The sequence below is a fragment of the Diabrotica undecimpunctata genome, chromosome 9 (genome assembly GCF_040954645.1).
Source record: "Diabrotica undecimpunctata isolate CICGRU chromosome 9, icDiaUnde3, whole genome shotgun sequence".
Classification (NCBI taxonomy): Eukaryota; Metazoa; Arthropoda; class Insecta; order Coleoptera; family Chrysomelidae; genus Diabrotica; species Diabrotica undecimpunctata.
The window spans coordinates 128627862-128651331 of record NC_092811.1 but is presented as its reverse complement, the minus strand read 5'-3'; the positions used below and the strand labels follow the sequence as shown (position 1 = coordinate 128651331).

The following is a 23470-nucleotide window of genomic DNA, read 5'->3' as shown; positions in this document are numbered from 1 at the left end:
TACAATAGACCCATATAACTTTGAAAGTGTGGATAGTTTTAAATATCTCGGAGCAACAATCACTGCAGATAACGATATCGCGGAAGAGATTAAAGGAAGAATTCAGGCAGCAAACAGATGTATGTACAGCCTCCACAATACTATTAATTCTAAAAGCCTAACACGAACATCAAAGATTAGAATATATAAAACTGTGATTAGACCGGTGCTCATGTATGGGTGTGAGACGTGGACCCTGACCAAAGAAACTGAAAGTAAACTTAGATGTTTTGAGAAGAAAATCCTCAGAAGAATCTTTGGGCCTTATCACAACATTAATATCAACCAATACCGAATGAGAACAAATGCTAAGGTCAAGCAGATGTATAGAGCGAGCGATATAGTCCAAGAGATTAAATCCCAACGTCTAAGATAGACATATCCATAGACTCCCTAATAACCGCCTTGCCAAGTTAATATGGGAGGAAGCCCCCACAGGAAGAAGACCCTTAGGACGTCCACGAATGCGATAGAGAGACAGTATATGGTCAGATCTAAGAACAATGGGGCTACCCACTGACCCAACTAATATGGACGACTGTTCAAGATGGAAGCAAGTTGTGCAAATGACCACTCAAAAATGTCCCATGGGCTTGCAGTCTATATGGTTTTAAGCACTATTTTTATTTTTGTCAATTTTTTTCTTCTTATATTATCCTTTTTCATCACTTAAGTTTTTTAGACTTCTTGTTTACTTCTTTGTGTTGTTTAGAGTACATTTTCCTCTGATGATGCTAAAAGTCTGAAATACTTATAATACAGAGGGGAAATAGATGAGCAATACTGCTGTTGCTATACATGAAAGGCATTTTTAGATATTTTAATGAAAATATAAATTGTTAACTTGTGAAATATTTTAGCCTAAATTATTTTTTTAATATTTGAACTGGATTTTAACCGTTGGGAATCAAATTTGGGTAAGATGGACCAAAAAATAAAACCAGAGACATTTTCCAAAAATTTATTGTTTATTCACTATAATTCCTATGCACAATTGGTAAATACAATATGCAGTAAGGACACAAAATTATTAGATAATTCAAAAATAATAAAACCTCGCTAACTAGCAGAACTTCCATCTATTTCCACATTCATTACACAATACAAAAGTAGTCATAGGTTCATCAGATGACCTTGTCTGCAATTGGTTGTAAGTACAATTCCTCTTCTTACATTTTCCGCACTTAAGCATGTCCGTCTTAGTACCTTGCGCGGTCGCCAATTGGGCATCATTGATAGCTTCTTTAGTGAATTTCTCTCTGAGTTTCTTCACCTCATCGTTGGCCATTTCTTCGGCTGTCATGACAGCCAAACGTCCCGCCGTGATCACTCCGATTCGGTAGTTTGTTCTCAGAGTTGGGTTTTTCGGGTCTTTCAGATTGGATATTCTAGAACGAACTCTGTTTTTGTAACGCATATCTGTGTTCTTAAACTCCAGGAAGATTGCTTCTTCTAGCTCTTCTGCTAACTCTTCAGCTGAGGCACAACCTGAAACAAACGAAGAAAAATTAATCTTTCATTATATTTATTTATTCAACTCAATGGGGCTTAGAGAAACTACCATAGTTTTGGGAGCATAGCTGTCTTATCGCAGGGTACAGACAAAATGCATTGATTGATGCAATGGATCGCACACTGAAAAAAAAAAAAATCGGTTGCCTGTAAAGTCGGTTTTACGGGCGAAGATTTTACGTGACAACGTCTTTTTCTCGGTAGAATATTTATTGATATGAATATTATTAAATTGCACAATAGGAACAAGGAATTGAATGAAAATAAGAATTGCACAAATTTTAACTATAGAAATATATTTTGTTTACTAAAACATTGTACATGTAAACTTAAACTTAACTAATTTCTATTTGAGTGATTTTGTTGAGGATAGGACGATGATAGGAGAAATATGAAATGAAAGGAAGTGTTTCTGCTGTAATGTGTCTTGAACGCCAAGAACGCTCGAGAAAGACAGAGACCAGTGATGTTCCGTGGAGCTTATCCAATATCGGGAGATGCCTTCGGCAAAATTCGGTAGATTTCGGTAGATCATATGCAATGACGTAAATTATATATATATATATATATATATATATATATATATATATATATATATATTATAATACAGTGCGTCCAATTAAGTGAACACCATAATGGAATTTTTTTTAGTTTTATGACCTAAAACCTAAAATCAATCATCAATTAAATTTTTTGAGCCATATACACGAGGTTTGTCAAAAAATATGAACATAAAATTCATATTTTTTGATAAACTGCCTATATTACTAAAAAAAATTAATATCTGATGATTGTATTCTAAGTTTTAGATCATTCAGAACTTTTTAGAAAGAATAACTTTTTTCCATAAAATTAAAAATAGAAAAGTTTCCCATTATGGTGGCGACTTAATGGTTCAAAAGTTAAAGACCTTAAATAATTATGCTGAACTAATTATTAGAAATAACCATAATTCATTGAATTTTGTTTAATAAATAAAGAATCAAATTATTGGAACCAAATGCTCACATCAGCTATTATGATACAAATAAGGTTTAATAATATTTTGAGAAATAGTTATAGGTCATAATATTTACAGAAAGTTAAAACGTTCTGGTTCAAATAGATGTAACATTGTAACAACCATTATCTGCTAATGGATTAAGTCGGCAGTCAAAGAAAACCGACAGCACACACACCGTCATTTAGCTAATAATTTATCACTTGATACTTGAGATTCTTTGAGAATTGAAGAGACGTGTGTGAATGATTATGATTACGGAATGATGTTTATACAATATGTTATTATTAGGTATAAAATTACGAACTTGAATCTCGGGGTATTTCGCTTTCTTTGCATCTTTGCAAATATATTTTTAAACACTATAGGGAAGTATCAAATGAATTTTAATACAAACGTATTAAAAATACCAAGTATTAGGTTACACTGAAAAGTTTTTTGATGGTAACAGAAATAAAAAGATAAATTGTATTATCCGAATTTATTTTCAAGTCATTGTGATATTTGTTTTAAAATTAGGTAGATTCAAGGGGCAGTTCGGTAGATCTACCGAAAAATCGGTAGACAGAACAACACTGACAGAGACACAAGCACGGAAGCACGCACCGATTCAACGCGCCTAATTCTCTAGTGCTGCGCGCGCAGCGGACCGATCATGTTTGAGTGGGAGAGAGACGCAAGGCATTCGCCGGTCCGGCGGGCCTCTCTCTCGTTCGGTGACTCACTGTAACAGACGTGAGCGGGCGTTACACTTTTTCATGAATGACTCCGAGCCACAACCTAATTTAAGACGTTGTCACGTCAATAATACACTCTCTCTCTAACGAACACGGTTATTACGAGGTTTCGCTTATATCGAGGTACTTTAGATGTCCTGTGAAATTTCTATTGAACTATAACCTTCTATAGCGAGGCAAATTTGGTTATAACGAGAGAAAATAAGATAAAAAAATGTGTTTTTTTTACGTTCTTGGCCCGGCCGTGGCTATAAATAAATACCCTTTTAACTACCGCCCGCAATAAACTTCTGTTTCGACCGATATTGTGTTTTCGGAAATTTACAATATATGATTCACAAGTGTCAGTGTAGGGATTTGACCATTGGCACCTCATAAACTACATAAAGAGGTTGAAAAACATGACAAATGAAACAAATTTCACCAGAATTTCATTTCACAGTTGTTTTGGTCGTAGATATTTATCGTTTGTTTCCTGATTGTGCTTTGGCGTCTTGAAAGTTGTGTTGTAGATTACATAGTCACATAGATTACACACTATGACTCCTAAAAGAGAAGCATTTACTTTAGAAGAAAAAATTAACATCCTTAAAGACGTTGAGAACGGTAAGAAGAAAGCAGAAGTTTGTCGTGAAAGAGGAATTTCAAGATCCACTCTATCTACCATGCTCAAAAATAAACACAAGATTTTCGAAGCACGTTCGTCTTTTTCCGGTAAATCGAAAAAAACTACGTGCCGCAACTAATAAAGAACTCGATACTGCAATGGTCAAATGGTTTACTGTAACCAGGGCTGCGAATGTTCCAATAAGTGGATCACTGCTTCAAGAAAAAGCAACACAGTTTTCGCAGGCGCTAGGTGGTGATGAGAATTTTAAAGCATCAAGTGGGTGGATGAACCGGTAAGGTCAGGCACGAAATTACGTAAGGAAAAATTTGCGGTGAAGCGAAGAGTGTTTCCAAAGAAGTCACCGACAACTGGTTGAAGTCATAGCCTACAATAAGACCAAATTATAGTGACGATAATGTTTTCAATGCCGACTTTTTTTAAAACTTACTCCAGATAAGACCCTCAAATTCAAAAATGAATGTTGTATAGGTGGCAAGTTATCCAAAGAAAGGGTAACTGTACTCGCGTGTGCCAACATGTCCGGTTCCGAAAAAAGGAAGTTAGTCGCCATTGGGAAATCTCAAAAACCACGATGTTTCAGAGGTGTGAATCCGCTTCCTGTCATACATAAATTAAAAAAAAAATCGTGGATGTCAGCAGAGATTTTTAGTGGAGAACTCTTGAAGTAGGACAGAGAGACTTTTAATTGTTGACAATTGTACAGCCCATCCGAAAGTTAACGGTTTAAAAAACATTCAAATTCTTTTTTTACCCCAAAATTGCACATCTGTTCTGCAACCGATGGGTCAGGGCATCATAAGGTCCTTTAAAGTTCACTACAGAAAACTGTTAGTTAAGTGGATCCTGAATAATGTGGAAAACCGTAGTGAATCCCCTGTTCTTTATTAGATGCCATAAATTTCATCCACAAACCTTGGACACTTGTAGATAAAACATCAGAAAATGTTTCGGTCATGCGGGGTGGACAGAGACTGAGGTAGAAAACGAAGAAGATGAATATCCTAAGCAGAGTGGTTGAGTTTACAACAACAAGGCCAAGAACTAACCCAACTGAACAATGATGACGAGTTTGCTGAATTCATTGCCATTCATGATGACGTCATTGTTTGTGATCTTCCGACGGATAGTGAAATTATCGCGGAAGTAATAAATCCGCCGGCGGAGCGCGTTATCGTCAGCGACGGAAGTGATGAAGATGGAAAAGACAATCGCGGTGAATCTTGTCGCCAAGTGCTCGGTCAAGAGTGACCAATGAGCACTCTTGGCGCGCATCGCCCCGCCTTCCTTCCTTTTCCAATTTTTTCATTAGTCTTTTGGTTTGGAATCTTGTAAAATATTATGTATAAATATTAATTGATTTCCAAACCAACGGACAGTCTACCTCGGTCTCTCCTAGAGCCCTAAACTCTAGGGAGCCGACTAGCGGGGCTCTGCTCCACCTACCTTAGACTCTGAGGCTTTGTCTTCGCTTTCTACGAATTAGTTTTATTTTATCCTTCGAAAAGAACAATTCAACGTCCCAACTTGAATAAGGGATAAGTGCCTAGGGTGTTTGCACACCAACTTCACGAAATATCCTAGAGCAGAGCGTATAGCAGAGTGGATAAGTTCATAGGTCCACTCTAGCTACGACGACAATCTATGCAAGAAGGTCCTAATAAACAAGATGTGGAAAGTGCTTTAAACGTTGGAAGAAACTTTATCCAAAGACAAAACGCAAATGAAGAAGCATACAACTGTTTCACTTCTTTGGAAAATATGATAGATAGAATGATACTGGACAATTTAAAGCAGTCAAAAATGACAGACTTCTTCCAATTGCAGAAGCAATAGTTTATGTTATCCTTGAAAATATGCTTTATAGATTATGTAGTTGGAAAAAAATATAAATACAGATTTTTTGTTTTAATGTATTTCATTGACAATAAAAGTAAATAACTTTTTTTCAAAAACGCCATTCAAACAATATTTAGCATCTTATATTGCTCCGAATATCTTCACTATAGGAAGTTAATGTTTTAGAAAACTACATATTCATATGTATGCACTGTATTACTGTTGTCTGATATAACAAGTTCGGCTTATAACAAGATAATTAGTCTGCCATTTCAGTTCTCGTTATAGAGGGAGTCTACTGTATTGTTCTGAAGCTATTTTCTTGTGGTATCTTAAACTAATTACTATTTTAATGGGAATACGCCACAATTGGAGTTTATACTTGGACTTTTTTCAGATTCTTTATTTCATTTTTTATTTCCCGGTCTGGGGGTTCTCCAATTAAGGTACCATCTTCTATTTCAATGTTACCATTTCTAATTTTAGCCGTCATTGAAAAAGTTTTTAAAAAACCTTTGCCAATTTTCCATCATTTGTTCTGATTTGCTTATTGAAATATCCTGATATCTCATATATATAGATTATGTCTATGGTACTTACTTTCTATTTCTTTTGCTTCTTGGTAGCAGAATTTTATTTTCTGTTTTTTTTTAATTCTTCTTCCATACCTTTTATTTTCATAGTATGTATTTTCTAGTTTTTCTGTGTATTTTTTTTGTGATTTTTCTTAAATCCCAGTATTCTGCCTTCTTCAGTATTGTTTGCTAAGTTTGTAATTCTATTTTTTTGGCATTCCCCTTCATACTAGTTTATTTTGATTTTGCTATTGGTATTATATTATATATTCTTTATTTGAGCTTCACTCCATCCTTCCCATGGTTCTTACTTTTGTTACATTTTGCATATTCTTCCTGTTATTTTTCTTCCTCCTGTTATGCTTCCTATTATTTTATTATATATGAAAAGAATAATGAGTCTTAGGTTTCATTACCTCTAAAATGGATAATACCTATGTGATGAAAAATTAGGTTCCACTAACATACCCTAGGTAAAAAGAAACCAAAGTAAAGAAAAAATTGTCTGATAAAGAACATAAAAAACCTTATTTGTTAAACTTCAAAGGATGAATCAAACATTTTAAACAATGCCATCTTGGGGCTAGGGACTTAAAGGAAGAGCAAGACTATTATAGCTGTATGATATCATTCAAAAAGCATCAGGAAGGGATTACCACACCTCAAATTCCCCATAACATATATTTCATTTACAAAGAATAAAGAGAGATAAAAAGCAAATAAAAAATAATGTATAGTGTTGATGATCAAATTGATCTAGTTCCATTTGTAGAGACAACTACAAAATAATAAATTTATGTAAAAATGGTTTTCAATTTACCTTCAAAATCGTCAGCTTGGGAATCTGTCCTTATAGCAGCCGTCAACATTTCTCTGCACTTCAATCTTACAGAATCTGTGGTATTTGAACTAGCTGGGAACTGTTTGGGAAGCATTCCCTTATCTTTATCCCTATCTTTTTCTTCACGACTCGGCTTTTCTTCCTTTTCCTTTTTTGGTTTATTTGAACTACTACTAGAAGATTTTTCATTAGAATTAGTACCGGAAATAAATTTCTTCCAGTTTTTTATAAGTGTTTTGGACAAACTGATCACTTCATCGTCTTTACTGGACTTTCTTAGAGCATTTACTGTCATTCCTATACGGGTTTTTGTTAGAACTTCCAGATTGACGTCTAAGGTTTGGAGTTCTTTTAAAAGATCCAATGCTTGTTCTTGTCCCTAAAAATAAATGTGTCAAGAAATCAAATGAGATATATTCAGATGTGCATCTAATAAAGACATTTTGAGTATCATTAATACATATTTAATTTATACTACTTCAAGAATTAAATTCATGATCTTTAAATTGATATTCAATAACCCTAGCATTCAATTATTATAGAAATCTAATTAACTGATCAAGTAAAACAGGACTTTTTTCTTCTTGTCTCAAATTCTAATGGGGCTATCAACTGGAATACATTTGTCCAATCTACTATCTTGTAGCATTTGACCTATTTTTAATAATAACCTTAATTCTAATTTTTTATCAGGTGTTAGATCTAGTTAGTTAAGTAGTCCAGTTTTGAACACCATAAAGTGGTAGGAAAAGTATGCAAAATAAAAAATATAGTTTACAGCATGAAGCTTAAAGTATTTATAAGTAATTACAATTTAATTTAATTTTTTTTTCTACTCTTCTGGTTAAATTAAACATCAATCTCAGAATACATGTAAACACTTCTTCATCTTAACATGCCTTATCAAGTCCCCTTGACTTTGGCAATTAACATGGATGTAAACGCTATATTTAAGAGAACCAATAGTTTGGGAAATGTTTTTTTTGCAAATTTACAATCTACTTTACTTAATAAATATGGATTTTATATATTAAAATGGGTTTTTTTAATTTTTCTTCATTTTAACAATTTCTGTTTTAGTACCTCTCAAATGGTTATTTTAAATAGTCTGTCTATCCAGTATTTTGTGGCTTACGTTAGAATAAGATTATTAATATAGAATTTTACAATCTTTATTTTTATGGGACACTTAGGATCACTGCAGAAATATGTGGGTTTGCTTAACAGCATCTGGTGTGTTCATTGCTAAATTTTGCCTTTAATATCAGGTTTTAAGACAACTTCTTCACTGAGATGTAGCCCCAAACAATATATGTGCACTGTTCTATCCATTTTCTGGTTAAAATCATTAAGTCAGTACATAAAGAAGTTTATACTTCAGAAAAGACACCTATGTATATATAGATATAAAACAGATTAGAGCAGAATTAGCATAGGCAGAGAAGAAACCAAACCGTTGTAGTCCATCAAAGTGAAAAAGGAAGAATGGTTGGGTATTACTTAAATAAGAACAAGAACAACTAAATAACATAAAAAGATTCCATACAGCAAGGAAGTTTTTAAGAAATATTCAATAGAATGTTGAATATAACCCTAAAGTATGTGAATTTAGAATTAGGTACTTTCCAAAGAAGGGAATTACAGAAAAATACTGTGTAGAAGCATAATTAAGACTTGAAGACCAAAATTAAAATTACACTTAAGAACAGAAAGTCGTAAGATAGAACTTTATAGTCTAATTTTCACAAAGGGATTATTTAATGTTCTAAAGAACATATATTACCAAGGAGCAAGTTAACGGTATTGACCAAAATATCCTCCTGATTTGTTTTTTCATGACAAGAAGACAGTGTCTGGAGAAGACGATACAACTTCGAACTCTATAGAATATACCAGGAACCAGATATCATAAAACACATTAAGATAGGACGCCTGAGGTGGGTAGGATATGTAATGCCGATGGAGCAAACTGACCCAGCTAGAAAAACGCTCCTTGATAGACCTATTGGTCAAAGAAGAAAAAGACCCAGAACAAGATTCCTAGATAACATAGATCAAGATATGAGAAATATGGAAATACATGCTTGGCGGAGGAAGGCGATGAATAGGGACAACTGGAAGAAAATTCTTGGGGAGGCTAGGACCCACACAGGGTTGTAAAGCCAAAATGATGATGATGAAAAAAAGCAAATATCCTGTTTCGTTAGGTTTCAATTTAATTGAATTCTATAAGGCATAGTAATCATTTCCAAAAGATGCCGGTTATAAAAACAATCACAAACACAAAGCCAATCTAACTAATACCATTCTCAATCCCGTCTCCCAATGGAAGTAGAAATGGAAAGAATCTTCGTATTACTATATAGTTGTATTCTATAAGCAGATATTTAATATATCCAAATTGATCATAATTTGTTTTGAAAAACTCAAATCACAATTACAATAAATTATGTTATCTTAAAACAATGACAAGCGAATAAAATCCAGTGTACTGGGCTCTAAATCCAAAACATTCATGTTTGAGGTATATCTTTCCTGTAATTGCTTGGTTTAAAAATATACTTCCAAAGTAAACTGCTGTAAAGATTGCTAAGATACTTATATGATTCAAAAAGTCCCACTAATTCTACAAAAAGAGCCGAATTTAAAAATATTGTTTAATAAAAACATATCTGGCATGAGCTTAGTCATCAGATATTACAAATTAGCGGGAGAAAATAACGTGGATGCATTTTTTCATTTACTTTACACATTTTCAGCAATCTAATTACCGATTTTAAATTCTAAACTGAGAAGTGATTCATCTAGTCGTTCAACCCTCAAAATAATTTATTTTTAAAACAGTACATACAGTTCCATCTTCCGAAGTCATTTTATTTAATTTTTTCTGAATTCTCATAACATCCTCCTCGACGCTCATCTTGTACGCTGTGTTATGTAAAAGAAATTTTTATAATTGTTATATTTTTTCTTTTATGTCGAGATGATTACCGATTATACCGAAAGACGCTTCCGCCTTTTTTTGCCGATACAAACGAACGATACGTGTTAATGTCATTTGTCAACGTTGACACAAAAATTGGTCTACTGGATGGCAATTACATTTTTCAAGTCAAATTTAAATATATGGAATTTTGTTTTGTTACGGAAAATAAAATATTCCGATTATTATGTTGTTAGAGAAATAATGTACTATATATAAAAAATTATTGCAAATCCGATGTTTTACTGATCTGCATGTACATGTAAGCAAAAGTCACATCTGCATAAAATAAAATAGAAGAAGAATTTAACCTATTTTTAAGGTTACCTTATTTTATAGCAATTGTAATTAATATTTATATTATATTGTTTTTAAAAATGACAAAGATTTCTGAACATTCTCATGTTTTAAACTTTGGAAATAAGATTATTTTAGCTCCTATGGTAAGAGTGGGAACTTTGCCTATGCGATTATTAGCTCTAAAATATGGTGCCGATATTGTTTATACAGAAGAACTGATTGATTGGAAGTTTTTAAAGTCAATTCGAAGACAAAATGGTATTTAATCAGTGTTTTAGCGAACAAGAATCTTATTTGTTTTTATTTTTAGATGTATTAGGAACAATTGACTACCTTGACCCAAGTGATGGGACTATTGTATTCCGTACTTGCCCTGAAGAGAAGGATAGAGTTGTGGTTCAACTCGGAACGAGTGATGCAGAGAGAGCGTTAAAAGTAGCCAAGATGATGTAAGAAAAAAATAATTACTAATTATTCAAAAAGTAATAATGAAAGTATTATTTTAGACAAAATGATGTAGCAGGCATAGATATTAACATGGGCTGTCCGAAAGAGTTTTCTCTCAAAGGTGGAATGGGTGCTGCACTAATGGCCCAACCAGAAAAAGCCAAACATATTCTTACAACACTTGTTCAAAATATAAGCATTCCAGTAAGTTGTAAAATAAGAGTATTTGAGAACATTGACGATACTTTAAAGTTGGTAAAAGATTTAGCTGGGACTGGAATATCTGCCATAGCAGTTCATGGAAGAACAAAAGTTGAAAGACCTCAGCATCCTAACCGAAACAAGACAATAAGTCAAATTGCTGAGATTTTGGATATACCTGTGATAGCAAAGTTAGTAATATACATAGCTATTTGAAATATCTTATAGAATGCAGACAGTATAATTTAAATAATATCGTAGGTATTTATAATAGTATAAATACATAAAGAAATTTTTTTTTCAGTGGAGGTTCTAGGGAAATAGAAAACTACAATGATATACTCAAATTTAGAGAGGAATGTGGTACCAGCAGTGTTATGGTGGCAAGGACGGCACAATACAACTGTTCCATATTTAGAAAAGATGGTATGATAGCAATGGATGAGGTAATAGTTGAGTATTTAAAGAATTGCATCGATTATGACAATTCTCCCAGTAATACAAAATATTGTGTCCAAAATATGTTAAGGGAGTTACAGGAGACACCAAGAGGGAAGAAATTTTTGGAGTGTCAAACATTAGAACAAATTTGGTAAGAGCGGCTTTGTATTTTTCGCACAGAGTATAATTCGTATTCTTTCAGTAATATTTGGAGCTTGGGGGACTATTGTCGACAAAAATATCTAGATTACCAATCTCAAGGAATTTTTGGACGTAGAGAAATTGCCCCAGATACCTTAGATCCACAACGAAAGAAACGAAAAACAGAGTTAGATGATGAAAATGTAGATGTTTGTTTAAATTGTGCGTTTATTAGAGTAAATTATACAGAAGATCCACAGTTGCCAAAATCTAAATTGATAGCATATTGTGGGAAAAATAAATTCTCCAATCCTAAGTACAAGGTATACAATGAAGACAAGTTATTTAGAGCTGTTGTATCTTTAAATGAAAAGAAATATAGTTCAACATATTGGTAAGTTAGATATACAATGTTCTATAGATGTTAAAGTATAGTTCCCATTTTATACTTGTTAATAAATCAATTTGTTTGTGTTTTTAAAAGAACCATTAATTGGCTCTTTCCAATTATTGCGATTTTAATTAACATTTGGTACTTTTTACCAATTCTGACAAAAAGTGGCTGTTTCCTTGCTGATTTCAATAAGTTCATTCTTCTGAGTGCTAGTTCAAGGTTAATTCAAAATTGTTTATTGTAGCATTTTGTTTAATTTGGTAATCCTTAATTATTTTGTTTCAGGGAAAAAAATAAAAAGTTTGCAGAACAAGGAGCTGCGCTTGTAGCATGTGTAGCATTAGAATTAATCGATAAAAATCAGCTAATAAAAGATGGAAGTATTTTAGAATAAATAACTTGTGTTTTATTTAAGTTTTCTAATTAAACAGACAAGCAAAAGACCAAAATAGTGTCAATCAGGAATAAAACTCACCTTTAAAATAAATATAACAATTTTTATTTACATTTTTAATACATTTACAAAATCCTTAAAATTAATTTAATACTTTTTTTGTTTGTTACTTTGCATAACTTTTTCATACAAAGTCCACGAAATCGCTGCCACCAATGTGCGCCTCATCAGTCTAGGAACAATACCTTGAAAATACCCTAAGAAGCCATGTTTAACATAAACATGAATCATCACAGACCGTAAACTGTTGAATTTTTCTGGATACAGCTGCAATTGTGTCTTAAAAACATCAGGTGGCTGGGTAACCAGTGATGCCAATGTGCTAGATATCACAGCGCAAGCGAAATTAACAGGTGATGTGTATGTGGAATAAATATCTGAAAAAAAAAGAGAAAAATTATTATTGTTTGTTTATTTAACACATATTGATAAGAAAATTGAAACAAAGATATCAAAAACAAATCAAACTATTTTGACTGTCGTGTTTTTCGAAAAGAATCAATAATTAGCTATTTTCAGTACAATTTTAATAAAACAATTACTCATTTTACGCAAATTGTGACAAATATAGACTATTTCCAACAATTGACATAGGAAAAATTGAATTCTCAAGCCCAATTTTAGAAGAAGATTTTCCAATCTTCTTCTTCTTCTAATGGCGCTACAACCCTTTGTGAGTCTTGGCCTGCTTAACAATGTTCTTCCATTCTGCCCTGTCGGATACTTTCCTTCGCCACTGCCTGATGTTCATGGTTTTAAGATCCCTCTCTACGTCGTCTATCCATCTTTTACGGGGCCTTCCTCTTGTTCTGTTTCCTTGGGGCTTCCATCTCTGGACTACTTTTACAGCTCGATTATCTGGCATTCTTTCTAGGTGACCAAGCCAGTTTAGTCTTTGTGATTTTACAAATCTGACAATATCTGCGCTCTGCATTAGTTCATCCAGCTCGTGGTTCATTTTAATTCTCCACGAACTATCGCTGCATTGGGTTGGTCCAAATATCTTCCTTAGTATTTTGCGCTCAAATATTCTCAGTTGATTTTCATCAGTGGTTGAGAGGGTCCACGTTTCACATCCATATGTGACCACTGGTCTAATTACTGTTTTGTAGATTCTCAGCTTAGACTCACGATTCAGTAATTTACTTTTCATTAAGTCTTTGTATGCATAAAAGCACTATTTTCCAATCAGTATCAATAAAAATTTAAGCACTTATTGCTAATTTCCACTAAAATTGTCAATATTTTACTGTCAGCTTCAACAAAAGTAGGGTTCTTCCTAGCATACTTGAACAAAAATAGGTTCTTTACCAATTTCAAGATTTATTCAAACTTGGGTCCTCTGCTACCAAAAAGAGGCAAAAGAATTGGTTTCTCTTGCGATAATTTGCAAAATCTAAGGTTTAAACTTATAGATTTTTAAATAAAAACTAATAATTGGGTAGTTTTAGTTCAATTGTAATAATAAATTTACTCCTTTCTCACTAATTGTGACAAAAATCGGATATTTTTTTACCAATAACACAAAAAATTACAATTTCGTTGTAGATTTCAACAAAAATTGGTTTTTTTAATCGATTTTAACAAAAATAGGCTTTTTTAATGTCAATTTCAACAAAAATAGGATTCTCCCTAGCATATTTAAATAGAAATTTGCCAATTTCAAGATTAATTCAAAGTTGGGTCCTCTTCCACCAAAAAGAATTGGCTTCTCTTCTATAATTGCAAAATCTACGAAAAACATCCTGGGTTTTAAATAAAAACCCATAATTGGATCTTTTTAATCCAAATTAAATAGCAATTTTACACCTTTTACAATAATAATGCTGACAAAAATCGGCTATTTTCTGACAAATACCAACAAAAATTTACGTTTCATTGCGAATTTGAACAAAAATTCGCTCTACTCGTCGATTTTAACCAAAATGGACTCTTCCCTTGTCAGTTTCAACAAAATAGTGTTCTTCATAGTTTATTTAAAAAAAAAATGGTTGTTTGCCAATTTGAAGATTAACTTAAAATTGGGTCCTCTGATATTTTAGATAAAAACCAATCATTGGCCATTTTCAGTCCAAATTTAATAACAACTTTACCCCTTTTATACAAGTTCTGACAAAAATCAGCTATTTTCTGACCAATATCACCAAAAATTAAAATTTCAGTATAAATTTCAAGAAAAATTAGTTTTAATCGTCGATTTTAACAAGATTTGGTTCTTTTAACATCACTTTTAACAAAAATAAGGTTCTTCCTAGCATATTTCAACAAAAATTGGCTCTACCAATTTCAAGCTTAGAGAATCCTCTTGGTTTTTAAATAAAAACCAATAATTGGGATTTCTCCAGTACAAATTTAATAATAATATATGTAATAATAACCTCTTTCACACCAATTCCGATGAAAATAGTATATTTTTTTACCAATATCACCAAAAATTACGATATAATTGTAAATTTCAACAAAAATTGACTCTACTCGGCAATTTTAACAAAAATTTGCTCTTTCCTTGCCAGTTAAAATAAAGTATAGCATATTTCAACAAAAATTGGTTTCACCCGCCAGTTTTAACAAAAATGAGGTTCTTCTAGTAGCATATTTAAAAAAAAAATTTTTCTCTTTGTCAATTTTAGATTAATTCAATATTGGGTCCTGCGCCACCAGATGGGTCTCCGCATTCATTTAATCCAAATTTAATAACAATTTTACTCTTTTCACATCAATTCTGATGAAAATCAGCTATCAATATTCAATAAAAAGTAGCTTTAATTGCCAATTTTAGTAAAAATTGGATCTTTCGTGTCAGTTTCAACAGAAATGAAATCTTTTACTGACAATTTTAACAAAAATTGTCTATTTCGTCAACAACAGTGTGCGTAATTCGTCACAATCCCCAGATTTAGCTCTCAGATATTATCAAACATTCTAAAAGTCCTAAAAAAAGCAACTGATTCTCAGGAGTAACTGATTTTCCTAAACTTTCTTGACAACAGCTACTATTTATAGTTAATTTGTGAGGACCTGGATTTATCGATATACAATAACGTGGAATATTTTTGGGAAAGCAGGAAACGACATTTTTCTCATAAACTGGCTAATATAATGTTAATTTTAGTGTCTTACCTTTTGGTATGAGTGATTTTGATTGATTGTAAAACATGAAATAGATTCCGGCGTAGGGGGCGTCCCGGAAAATGGTCGGTACCAGTCCCCTCGTTAAACCTTTAATACCTTCGTGGTGAAATATATCTTGTAGTGCTACCATAACGCCGCTGTATTGGTACACTCCGCTCTCGATCCTGAAAATAATACAAACAACTGTATCAAACACCCATTGGAAGCTAATGACGATAAACTATAACGATAAAGAATTAATGTGAGTTTAATTTTTTTTACATTGTTCAATACATACCTCGTTTTGACAACTGTCATCGGCATTAGAGTGGCTCCGGCCATGCCTCTTGCAATAATACCTATCAGTATCGATTCTGAGGCTGTGGGAGCCTTCTTCTTGAAGAAATGGGTCTTTACGTATTCTAAACAGCAGAAATACAATCCTATTCCCGGCACTGCTCTCATTAATGCCTGAAAATAATTAATAAAGATCCAATTAATGATCAAATTGCTACACCATTACTTTTACAATATTATGTAGTAGGTATGTTAAAAGTGTGATTGAGCAATTTAGAGATATGAGCAGGATGGTACACTGTTTGGAATGATAATATCGTTCTCCATGGGTTATTTATGTTGATCCGGTCTCTTTGATTTGTTTTTAATTGTCTGTTCGCAATTGGGACGAAAATGGTGGAAGTTTAATTGCCAAAACCTTTATTTATTATTAAAAACAATTGAAACTTGAAGTAAAATTTTACTTCAAGTACCGATAAGCAGCGTTACTACATTGACATTCTTGAAAATGGCAAGTGTGACCTTGCCGAAACGTCATAAAAAATTGTTTTTTATTCAAATCCAAAATATTTCAACGGGGAATCAAACCCGGAAAACCACTGAAACCACATATAGCTCCCGCGGAAATTTAAAGTGTAACATATCGACTGAATTGATATTTTTTTATACTTAATTATCACAAGTTTGATTGTCTTGTATTCCACAATCCTTTTCTGTGTTAGGACTCTAACACAGTATCTTGAAAATGTTGGTATTCCAAAAATGGACTGGCCTGCTCAAAGTCCAGACCTTAATCCTATTGAGTATATCTGGAACCTTCTCAAAAGGCGTGTAAGTGGTATACCTGCTCTAGCAACATGTAAAGAACTTCAAATGACTCTTAATGAGTAATGGACCACTTTTCACCAACATCCAAATCGAATGATTAGTGTCATCCAGAATGGTGTTGACAACACTCATTATTAAATCTTTTCTTGACTCTTATAATTCAATTATTGTTATAACTTAATTAATTAATTTCTTAAACTATGTGTGTGGCCTGTTTTCTCTGACGCGTAGTGTAAGAAGGAATATATTTCCAATTTTAGTTTGGAAATACAGTAAAACCTCCCTTAACCGAAACATCGTTTAACCGAAACGGCTGACAGTTTCAATAATTTCGTCAATAAAAAGTAAATGTTTGTCGCAAAACGTAAACAATTCCGTTAATTTCACTCACCAATTGATGTCTATGTGTGTTGGGAAATCACAAAAACCAAGAGCTCTAAAAGATATTTCCGAAAAGGCATTTTAAGGTATAGAAGCCAAAAAAGTTCATGGATGTCGACCACTTTATTTTTAGAATGGTTTGAAAATGAATTCGTCTCAAGTGTAAAATCCTTTTTAAAATCAAAAAACCTTCCCATCAAAGCACTGTTGCTTGTTGACAATGCGCCCTCACTCTCAAAATCTACAAAATGGTGACAATTGTCAGATTTTTGCGACCGAATGTCACAAGCTTAATCCAGCCGTTAGACCAGGGAGTCATAGAGACATTATAGAGAAGCATTCTTAAGACATCTGTTATTACAGGAGACGAATTAATTCAAAAGTGTTCCCGAAATTCTCAAATCTGTAACAATAAAACATTTTTATTGGTGAGCTGAGTCGTGGGCCAAGATCACATCTTCAACTTTGGAAAAATGCTGGAACAAACTTTTTGATAAGATTTTGATTGACGATCCTGAAGAAGAAAATGGTAAGAAAACGACAGAAGAAATTAAACCTTTCATTAAAAATTTGCCGGGACATGACGAAATTAACTAAGAAGAGATACGTGACTGGTTAGCAGCTGATGACTCAGAACGTGAATTCATCGACCAGGACATCATTGATATGGTTCTTTATCAAGACAACCTGAGCATATCAGATGACGAAGATGACGACCCAAGAGGCAACAGGCAGCACAAGACCGTCGACGAGATTTTCAATGCTTTAGAGGAAAGAATTTTATACAGTAGGCCTAATTAGTTAGGGACACGACTAGATTCTTAATTTTTGTTGTCATTACATAAAGTTTTGTCCTTTTCAGATTGCTTTACGTTTCGTCGAACAATCGAATGAGGCAAACTCATGACCTTCTGCAAATTAACGATGGAGGGAGAGAGAAACATCGTTGTCAAACGAAAATACAAAAAAAATAGCAGATTTCTTTAAAAAAGCATGTTAAACTTGTTCATTTTCCTTAATTTTATTACTTTATTTTGGATTTACTTATTAGAAAACATTACGAAATCAACTCATAGTATTTTTTAATACCAATACTTTGATCAAGAATATTATAAAAAACAATGTTATTTTTAACCGAAATTCTTGTTATCCGAAACGGCCTCCCCCTAATTATTTCGGTTAACGGAGGTTTTACTGTATGTCGAAGTTTCTAATTTTGTGACACACTGTACACGGATTGCTGGTGATTGTTCAATTCAAAATTCAAATTTTTATCAGGAACACATGTAAATTTATCAGAAAAAAGAACTAAAAAAGTTTATACAGATACCAATGTCATCATAATCGACTGACCTTTTGGTTTTATCGTTGTTCGTGTAGCTAGTATCTTTATATTTTTCAATTTAGTAAGATAATCATAAAAAAAAAAGAAAAAATAGGAAGATATTGCTACTGTCCAAACTACAACACGAATATAGGGACTGATAAATTTCAATTGAGAGTAGGACTCAGCGATTACTTATTTCAAAAACAGGCTGATTGTGTGCTGAAATCAGTTTACACACGCTAAAGAAAAACACTAGATTTTCAGCTATTTCTGAACCGGGCAATTATATTAGTCGAAATATACCGGAAGTATCGCTGCACACAAATGCATCTAAGTCCCAATTACATTTACCTACATAAACAGTATGAGTTAGAAATATGGATAATATATCTGTAGCAATAACTCCGAAATTATGGCATTTAGGTATAAGGAATATTGCATCAGTATTTCTTAATAACTTAAAAGGCAAAAAAATATACAGGGTGTTCCATTTGAAATCAGAAAAACGGAAGATCTGACAACAACGTAAATACCAACATAATATCGGCCTCATCACAAGACCCTTACACACCAAAATCTATAAAAATCGTGCGTTTCCGAGATAATTGAGGCATTCCAACTCAATATAGAAAATATTGAATTTGGATAAATCTAAATCTTTTTGTTTCAACACATGGTACAATCACGTAAACCTTTGTCCAGGTGTCCAAATTGCGTTCGACCAATGAGCTGCAATAATTGCACCGCCCTACCTAAAACTGGCCATCCGCATTGGCCAAGTTTCGAAACTGCGCTTCCTGTATCGCTGGTGTCTGCGAAGAAAATAACTCTTATCTTTGAAAAACTGGTTCCTTATCTTACATTATATTATTTTCCTATGCTTAAAGCACTTATCTGAGACAGTGGAATGTAACTAAGCTACTTCGCAAACTTTTTTCCATCTAATTATTGGTGTCTCGATCTCGCCTTGTCGTTAGATACTTTTCTGGGGCCCGCAAAGGTGCATGACCTGTATTTTACGACTGCCTAAATCTCTACCTCCAATATCCAGAGAAGTGCGTCGTGAGGAATCGGTACTCCACCAGCATAGTCTGGGTCATGTTGTGTCCTCATGGCTGTAACCATTCCGTTCTACGACCCACGGTCTAAATCATGCTTCTTTTAATAGTTCACCCTTTCCTCAACAACATTGTTCTCGTCCTTTTAACATTTTATCTGCAACTGCAGCAACGGTGGTCGCGGTTGTAGACGAAATGACAGCAAGACATATTTCCAACGCAAAACAATGTATCATTACAAACCATAGACCGAAGAAACTCTCCCCGGATAATAATAGTACGACCTAAGACAGGAATATGTAGAAGGGAAATGTGTAGTCTAATATTTCGAATAAAGCAATCGTACTTACCGGTGTGGTGCCCTTCCATAGTCCTCCTATCTGCTCGTGTTTTATTACGTTAGAAACAATGGGTATGATTTGGAGTCCATTTGGCTGACTAGAACAAAAGGAAATTGCAATTAATATACATAATCCTAAACAATTTCGCCACCAGCGATTTAATTTACCAGAGGTCGCCAGATATTTATATTCCCATTACAGTCCTATATAGGAAATTTACTTGAATCTGTACCTAAATATCAGTCTCATTCGCATCGCTCTATGGAATTCTAACAGATTAACCAATCACAAAACAGAAGTAATCAATTTCTTGCAAATTAACAAAATTTAGGTCATGCTCATCTCTGAAACACACTTCACTAACTATTTGGTATCGCAAATCACCCAGATGGAACAGCTCATGATGAAGCTGCAGTTATTATAAAAATTTTAATATCACACCATACAACTTCATACCAAACTAACGAATTTTAAGCAACAAGAAATGTTCCAGCTTTCCTTAAGCCGACCCTGCATTTTTTACCAACAATCTTTGCAGCAAAAGAGTGCTTTCGCCATAGACAGAAAAGAGAAGACCCCACAATCCTGAAGTAAATACATGTATATTAAAATTTTCAATTAAATGTAGTGTTTTATATTATAAATTCATCTCCAATAAAATGCACGAGATACATGCTCAATCAAGACCATTTACTGCAGCTGCAACCTCAGTCCACCTATAAATCAATATAAAACAATATGAACAACTGTTTAAATCAATGGCAAACAGGTTTTTGGAAACAGGAAACTGGAATGCCAAGCATAAAAATTGGGGGTCCAGAAACATAACTACAAGGCAAAACACAGAAAACTTTGTGAACACAGAAAAAGTTGTGTGCTGCTACGTTTAGGACATATTCGAACTTCGAGTCACAACATCTTCTGGTTATTTTATGTTGAGGGAAAGTTCATATTCACCATTGCATATGTTCATAATTTATTCTTAATTTTTTGTAGATTCTATAAATTATCAGCTATTTTCATGTTGTCATCAGCCAAATTTAATGTTGTTAATTAAAACCCATTCAATTGTATCACTTTTGTTTTTGATTGAATAGATTCCAGAGCGATTTTCAAAAGTAAGCATTAATAGGAGTGACAATATACATCCTTGTCTGATTCTCTCATTATTTCCACTTCTTTGGGTATTTCATCCCAATTCCCAATTTTTGTTCTGTTTCCATAAAAATGTTTCCCTCTCTGTTTAGCAGTATGTTTGAGCAAACATGAATATATATTACAGAGTTATTTTCCAAAATTTTCATAAAAAACAGAAGTACAAAGTGATTTATAAAACCTAAGTAAATTTCAATATGTGACAGAACAAATATAGAAGATAACATATACAAATAAAGTCCAAACAATGTTTATATTACCTGCGTATATTGAATAAATTATTTAAATAACAAGCAAGTTCAATGACAATAGATCATATAAAAGTTAAACAATTTTCGATCCTCAAAATATACAACTGTCTTTTAGACAATTAAATTACCAAGCTCTCTGTTAACTCCTTCCTCTTGTGTATTACTGGATGTGTGTTTGGCTAATAATAGCGTTTTTTAGGTTTTCATCAAGATATTTTACTAATGAAAATCTTTATAATGTTCAAATCTTCATATTTTGTAGTCATAACACAATAGGGGGTCTCTGTTATTGATAAGAGTCTATATAAGTCATTGCAACATTGAATTACCTAACAACGTGACCCGTTTATCTGTGCATATTAACAATGTATAAATAACAGTCTAATAAATAAGATTTTTGAACTGTTGCTAACCAACTGTTAAAAATATGATCTGTTATCACATATTGCTAATTTTCTCCAAATAACAATCAAAAGTAAATGTCTAAAAATAGTTTAACACATTTATATGTAATAATTGATATAAATAACACTATTTTTATTAAATCTCATTCTTCGATTCATTATCTATAAATATATTTTGTCAAATGTTTTTCTCATATTAATTGGTTGTCAATAACTACTTGTGGCCTATTTGTTAGTGTAAGTAATTCTTTAAGATGTATCTGGGTAAGATATGTCCAGTAAATGTCAAAACTCCAAAGAACCCCATCAGAGATAAATCCAAAATGTTTTTTAGATTAATGAGACATAACGATATCAGAAATAAATTAAAAATTAAATAAAGGTAACATTTACTTACTTTCTAAGTGCAGCTGGAGGATTTTGGAGGCGGGTTTTTACAACATCTAAAGGTTGCAATAAAACTGTGCTGATGACACCTGAACATGATCCAGACAGGAAGGCTTTTATCACAGGGTTCTGTAAAAATATATATTACTACATAAGTATAAAAATATTATTACATTTGAACAAGAGGTTAAATTAAAGTTTCCAACATCAGTCAATTGTTTAAATCAATCCAATAATTAAGTTTTGTTATATATTGATCTAAATATTAATGGTATTAAAACTGTATTGTGTAAAATTGAGAGGAATAAAACGAAAAACTGCAGTAATTGCTAAAAAAGAGTATTATGTAGCCTTCGGGGTTTGCAGTAATGGTTCATGGAATAAAAAGATTCCTTAATATTCATAATTTCCTCAACAATAATTATTTACAGGTTTAATAAACAATCGTGATGATTATTTTGAAGCTCAATACAAAATTTGAGATAGGACTAATCTAGAAATTTTATCTTGAGTACTTATGTATAACAAAAAATAGTCTTAAATTTGGGCATTTAATCGTCTAGATATTGGAACTATATTTCAATTTATTCTAGGCTATGATAACTATCTGATAAGAAAGCCCACAATGACTTATTTATAGCTACCTAGTTAAATAGTAAATATATTTACTTACCTCAAGGAGTCTAACCTGAATGTTGTTATGGTAGTTATTTTGGCAAACACCGCTGTCCCGAAAACTGGATTGATACGACACCGCCATAGAAACAAAAACGAAATAATACTGGAATATTCTATAGCTGAATACAGCACATTATATGTATATTGTCCTGTAAAGTAATTAGCCGAAATTAGTCTCGAAAAAATTAATAAAACTAACACGAAATTCGTTTTTTAGAAATGTACTTACTTGGTTAATTATTCTTGACATTGACATTAAATTTACACTATTTATAACTCAACTTCAACCTTTGGTTTTGTAATAAATTAACAACGTAATCGGATGATTTTTTTGTGGTTATGCGCAACAAAACAAACGAACTGATACGATACGCACAACTTGCCGCTTTAAAATAAACTAATTCAATTGTTGAAATGGACGTAATTAAATAATGAATTGAATATCTACCCCACGCGAACTTCCAGTCGCAGCTTATCAAAAATATAATATAAACAAAGATATAGTGGTAAAAATAAACTTTAGTAGAGCGGTTTAATACTTGGATCAACTTTTTTGTTCAAGGTTTTATTAAAGATTTTCAACACTTTATTATGAAAAATCTCTTATAAAAAAAGTTATATGCTAAAACTCCTATAAAGAGAAGATACCGGATGGACTGAAAGAAGGTAACTTGGCAAACGAAAAGGGATTATGAATTTTAGCACCTGGAATATTAATAC

At 32.7% G+C, this 23470-nt stretch overlaps 3 protein-coding genes across 3 annotated transcripts; 1 reads left to right on the top strand and 2 right to left on the bottom strand.

Annotated features, from left to right (window-relative positions):
* Window positions 1-984: 984 nt before the first annotated feature.
* On the bottom strand, window positions 985-10229 carry TfIIS (RNA polymerase II elongation factor). Its single transcript, XM_072545260.1, has 3 exons — window positions 10023-10229; window positions 7151-7550; window positions 985-1527 (listed from the first exon to the last, which is right to left on the bottom strand). Exons 1-3 carry the CDS (start codon window positions 10089-10091, stop codon window positions 1103-1105), a joined length of 894 nt encoding a protein of 297 aa, XP_072401361.1. The 5' UTR covers window positions 10092-10229; the 3' UTR covers window positions 985-1102.
* A 214-nt stretch (window positions 10230-10443) lies between these two features.
* On the top strand, window positions 10444-12476 carry Dus2 (Dihydrouridine synthase 2). The gene is made up of 6 exons (XM_072545258.1): window positions 10444-10712; window positions 10765-10903; window positions 10961-11293; window positions 11407-11694; window positions 11746-12078; window positions 12364-12476. The coding sequence occupies exons 1-6, from the start codon at window positions 10532-10534 to the stop codon at window positions 12470-12472; spliced, it is 1383 nt and encodes a 460-aa protein (XP_072401359.1). The 5' UTR covers window positions 10444-10531; the 3' UTR covers window positions 12473-12476.
* Window positions 12477-12554: 78 nt separating this feature from the next.
* Window positions 12555-23198, bottom strand: LOC140451448 (mitochondrial glycine transporter B-like). The gene is made up of 7 exons (XM_072545259.1): window positions 22980-23198; window positions 22746-22899; window positions 22083-22201; window positions 19885-19972; window positions 15942-16114; window positions 15653-15828; window positions 12555-12909 (listed from the first exon to the last, which is right to left on the bottom strand). The coding sequence occupies exons 2-7, from the start codon at window positions 22830-22832 to the stop codon at window positions 12620-12622; spliced, it is 933 nt and encodes a 310-aa protein (XP_072401360.1). The 5' UTR covers window positions 22833-22899; window positions 22980-23198; the 3' UTR covers window positions 12555-12619.
* Between the last annotated feature and the right edge of the window lie 272 nt (window positions 23199-23470).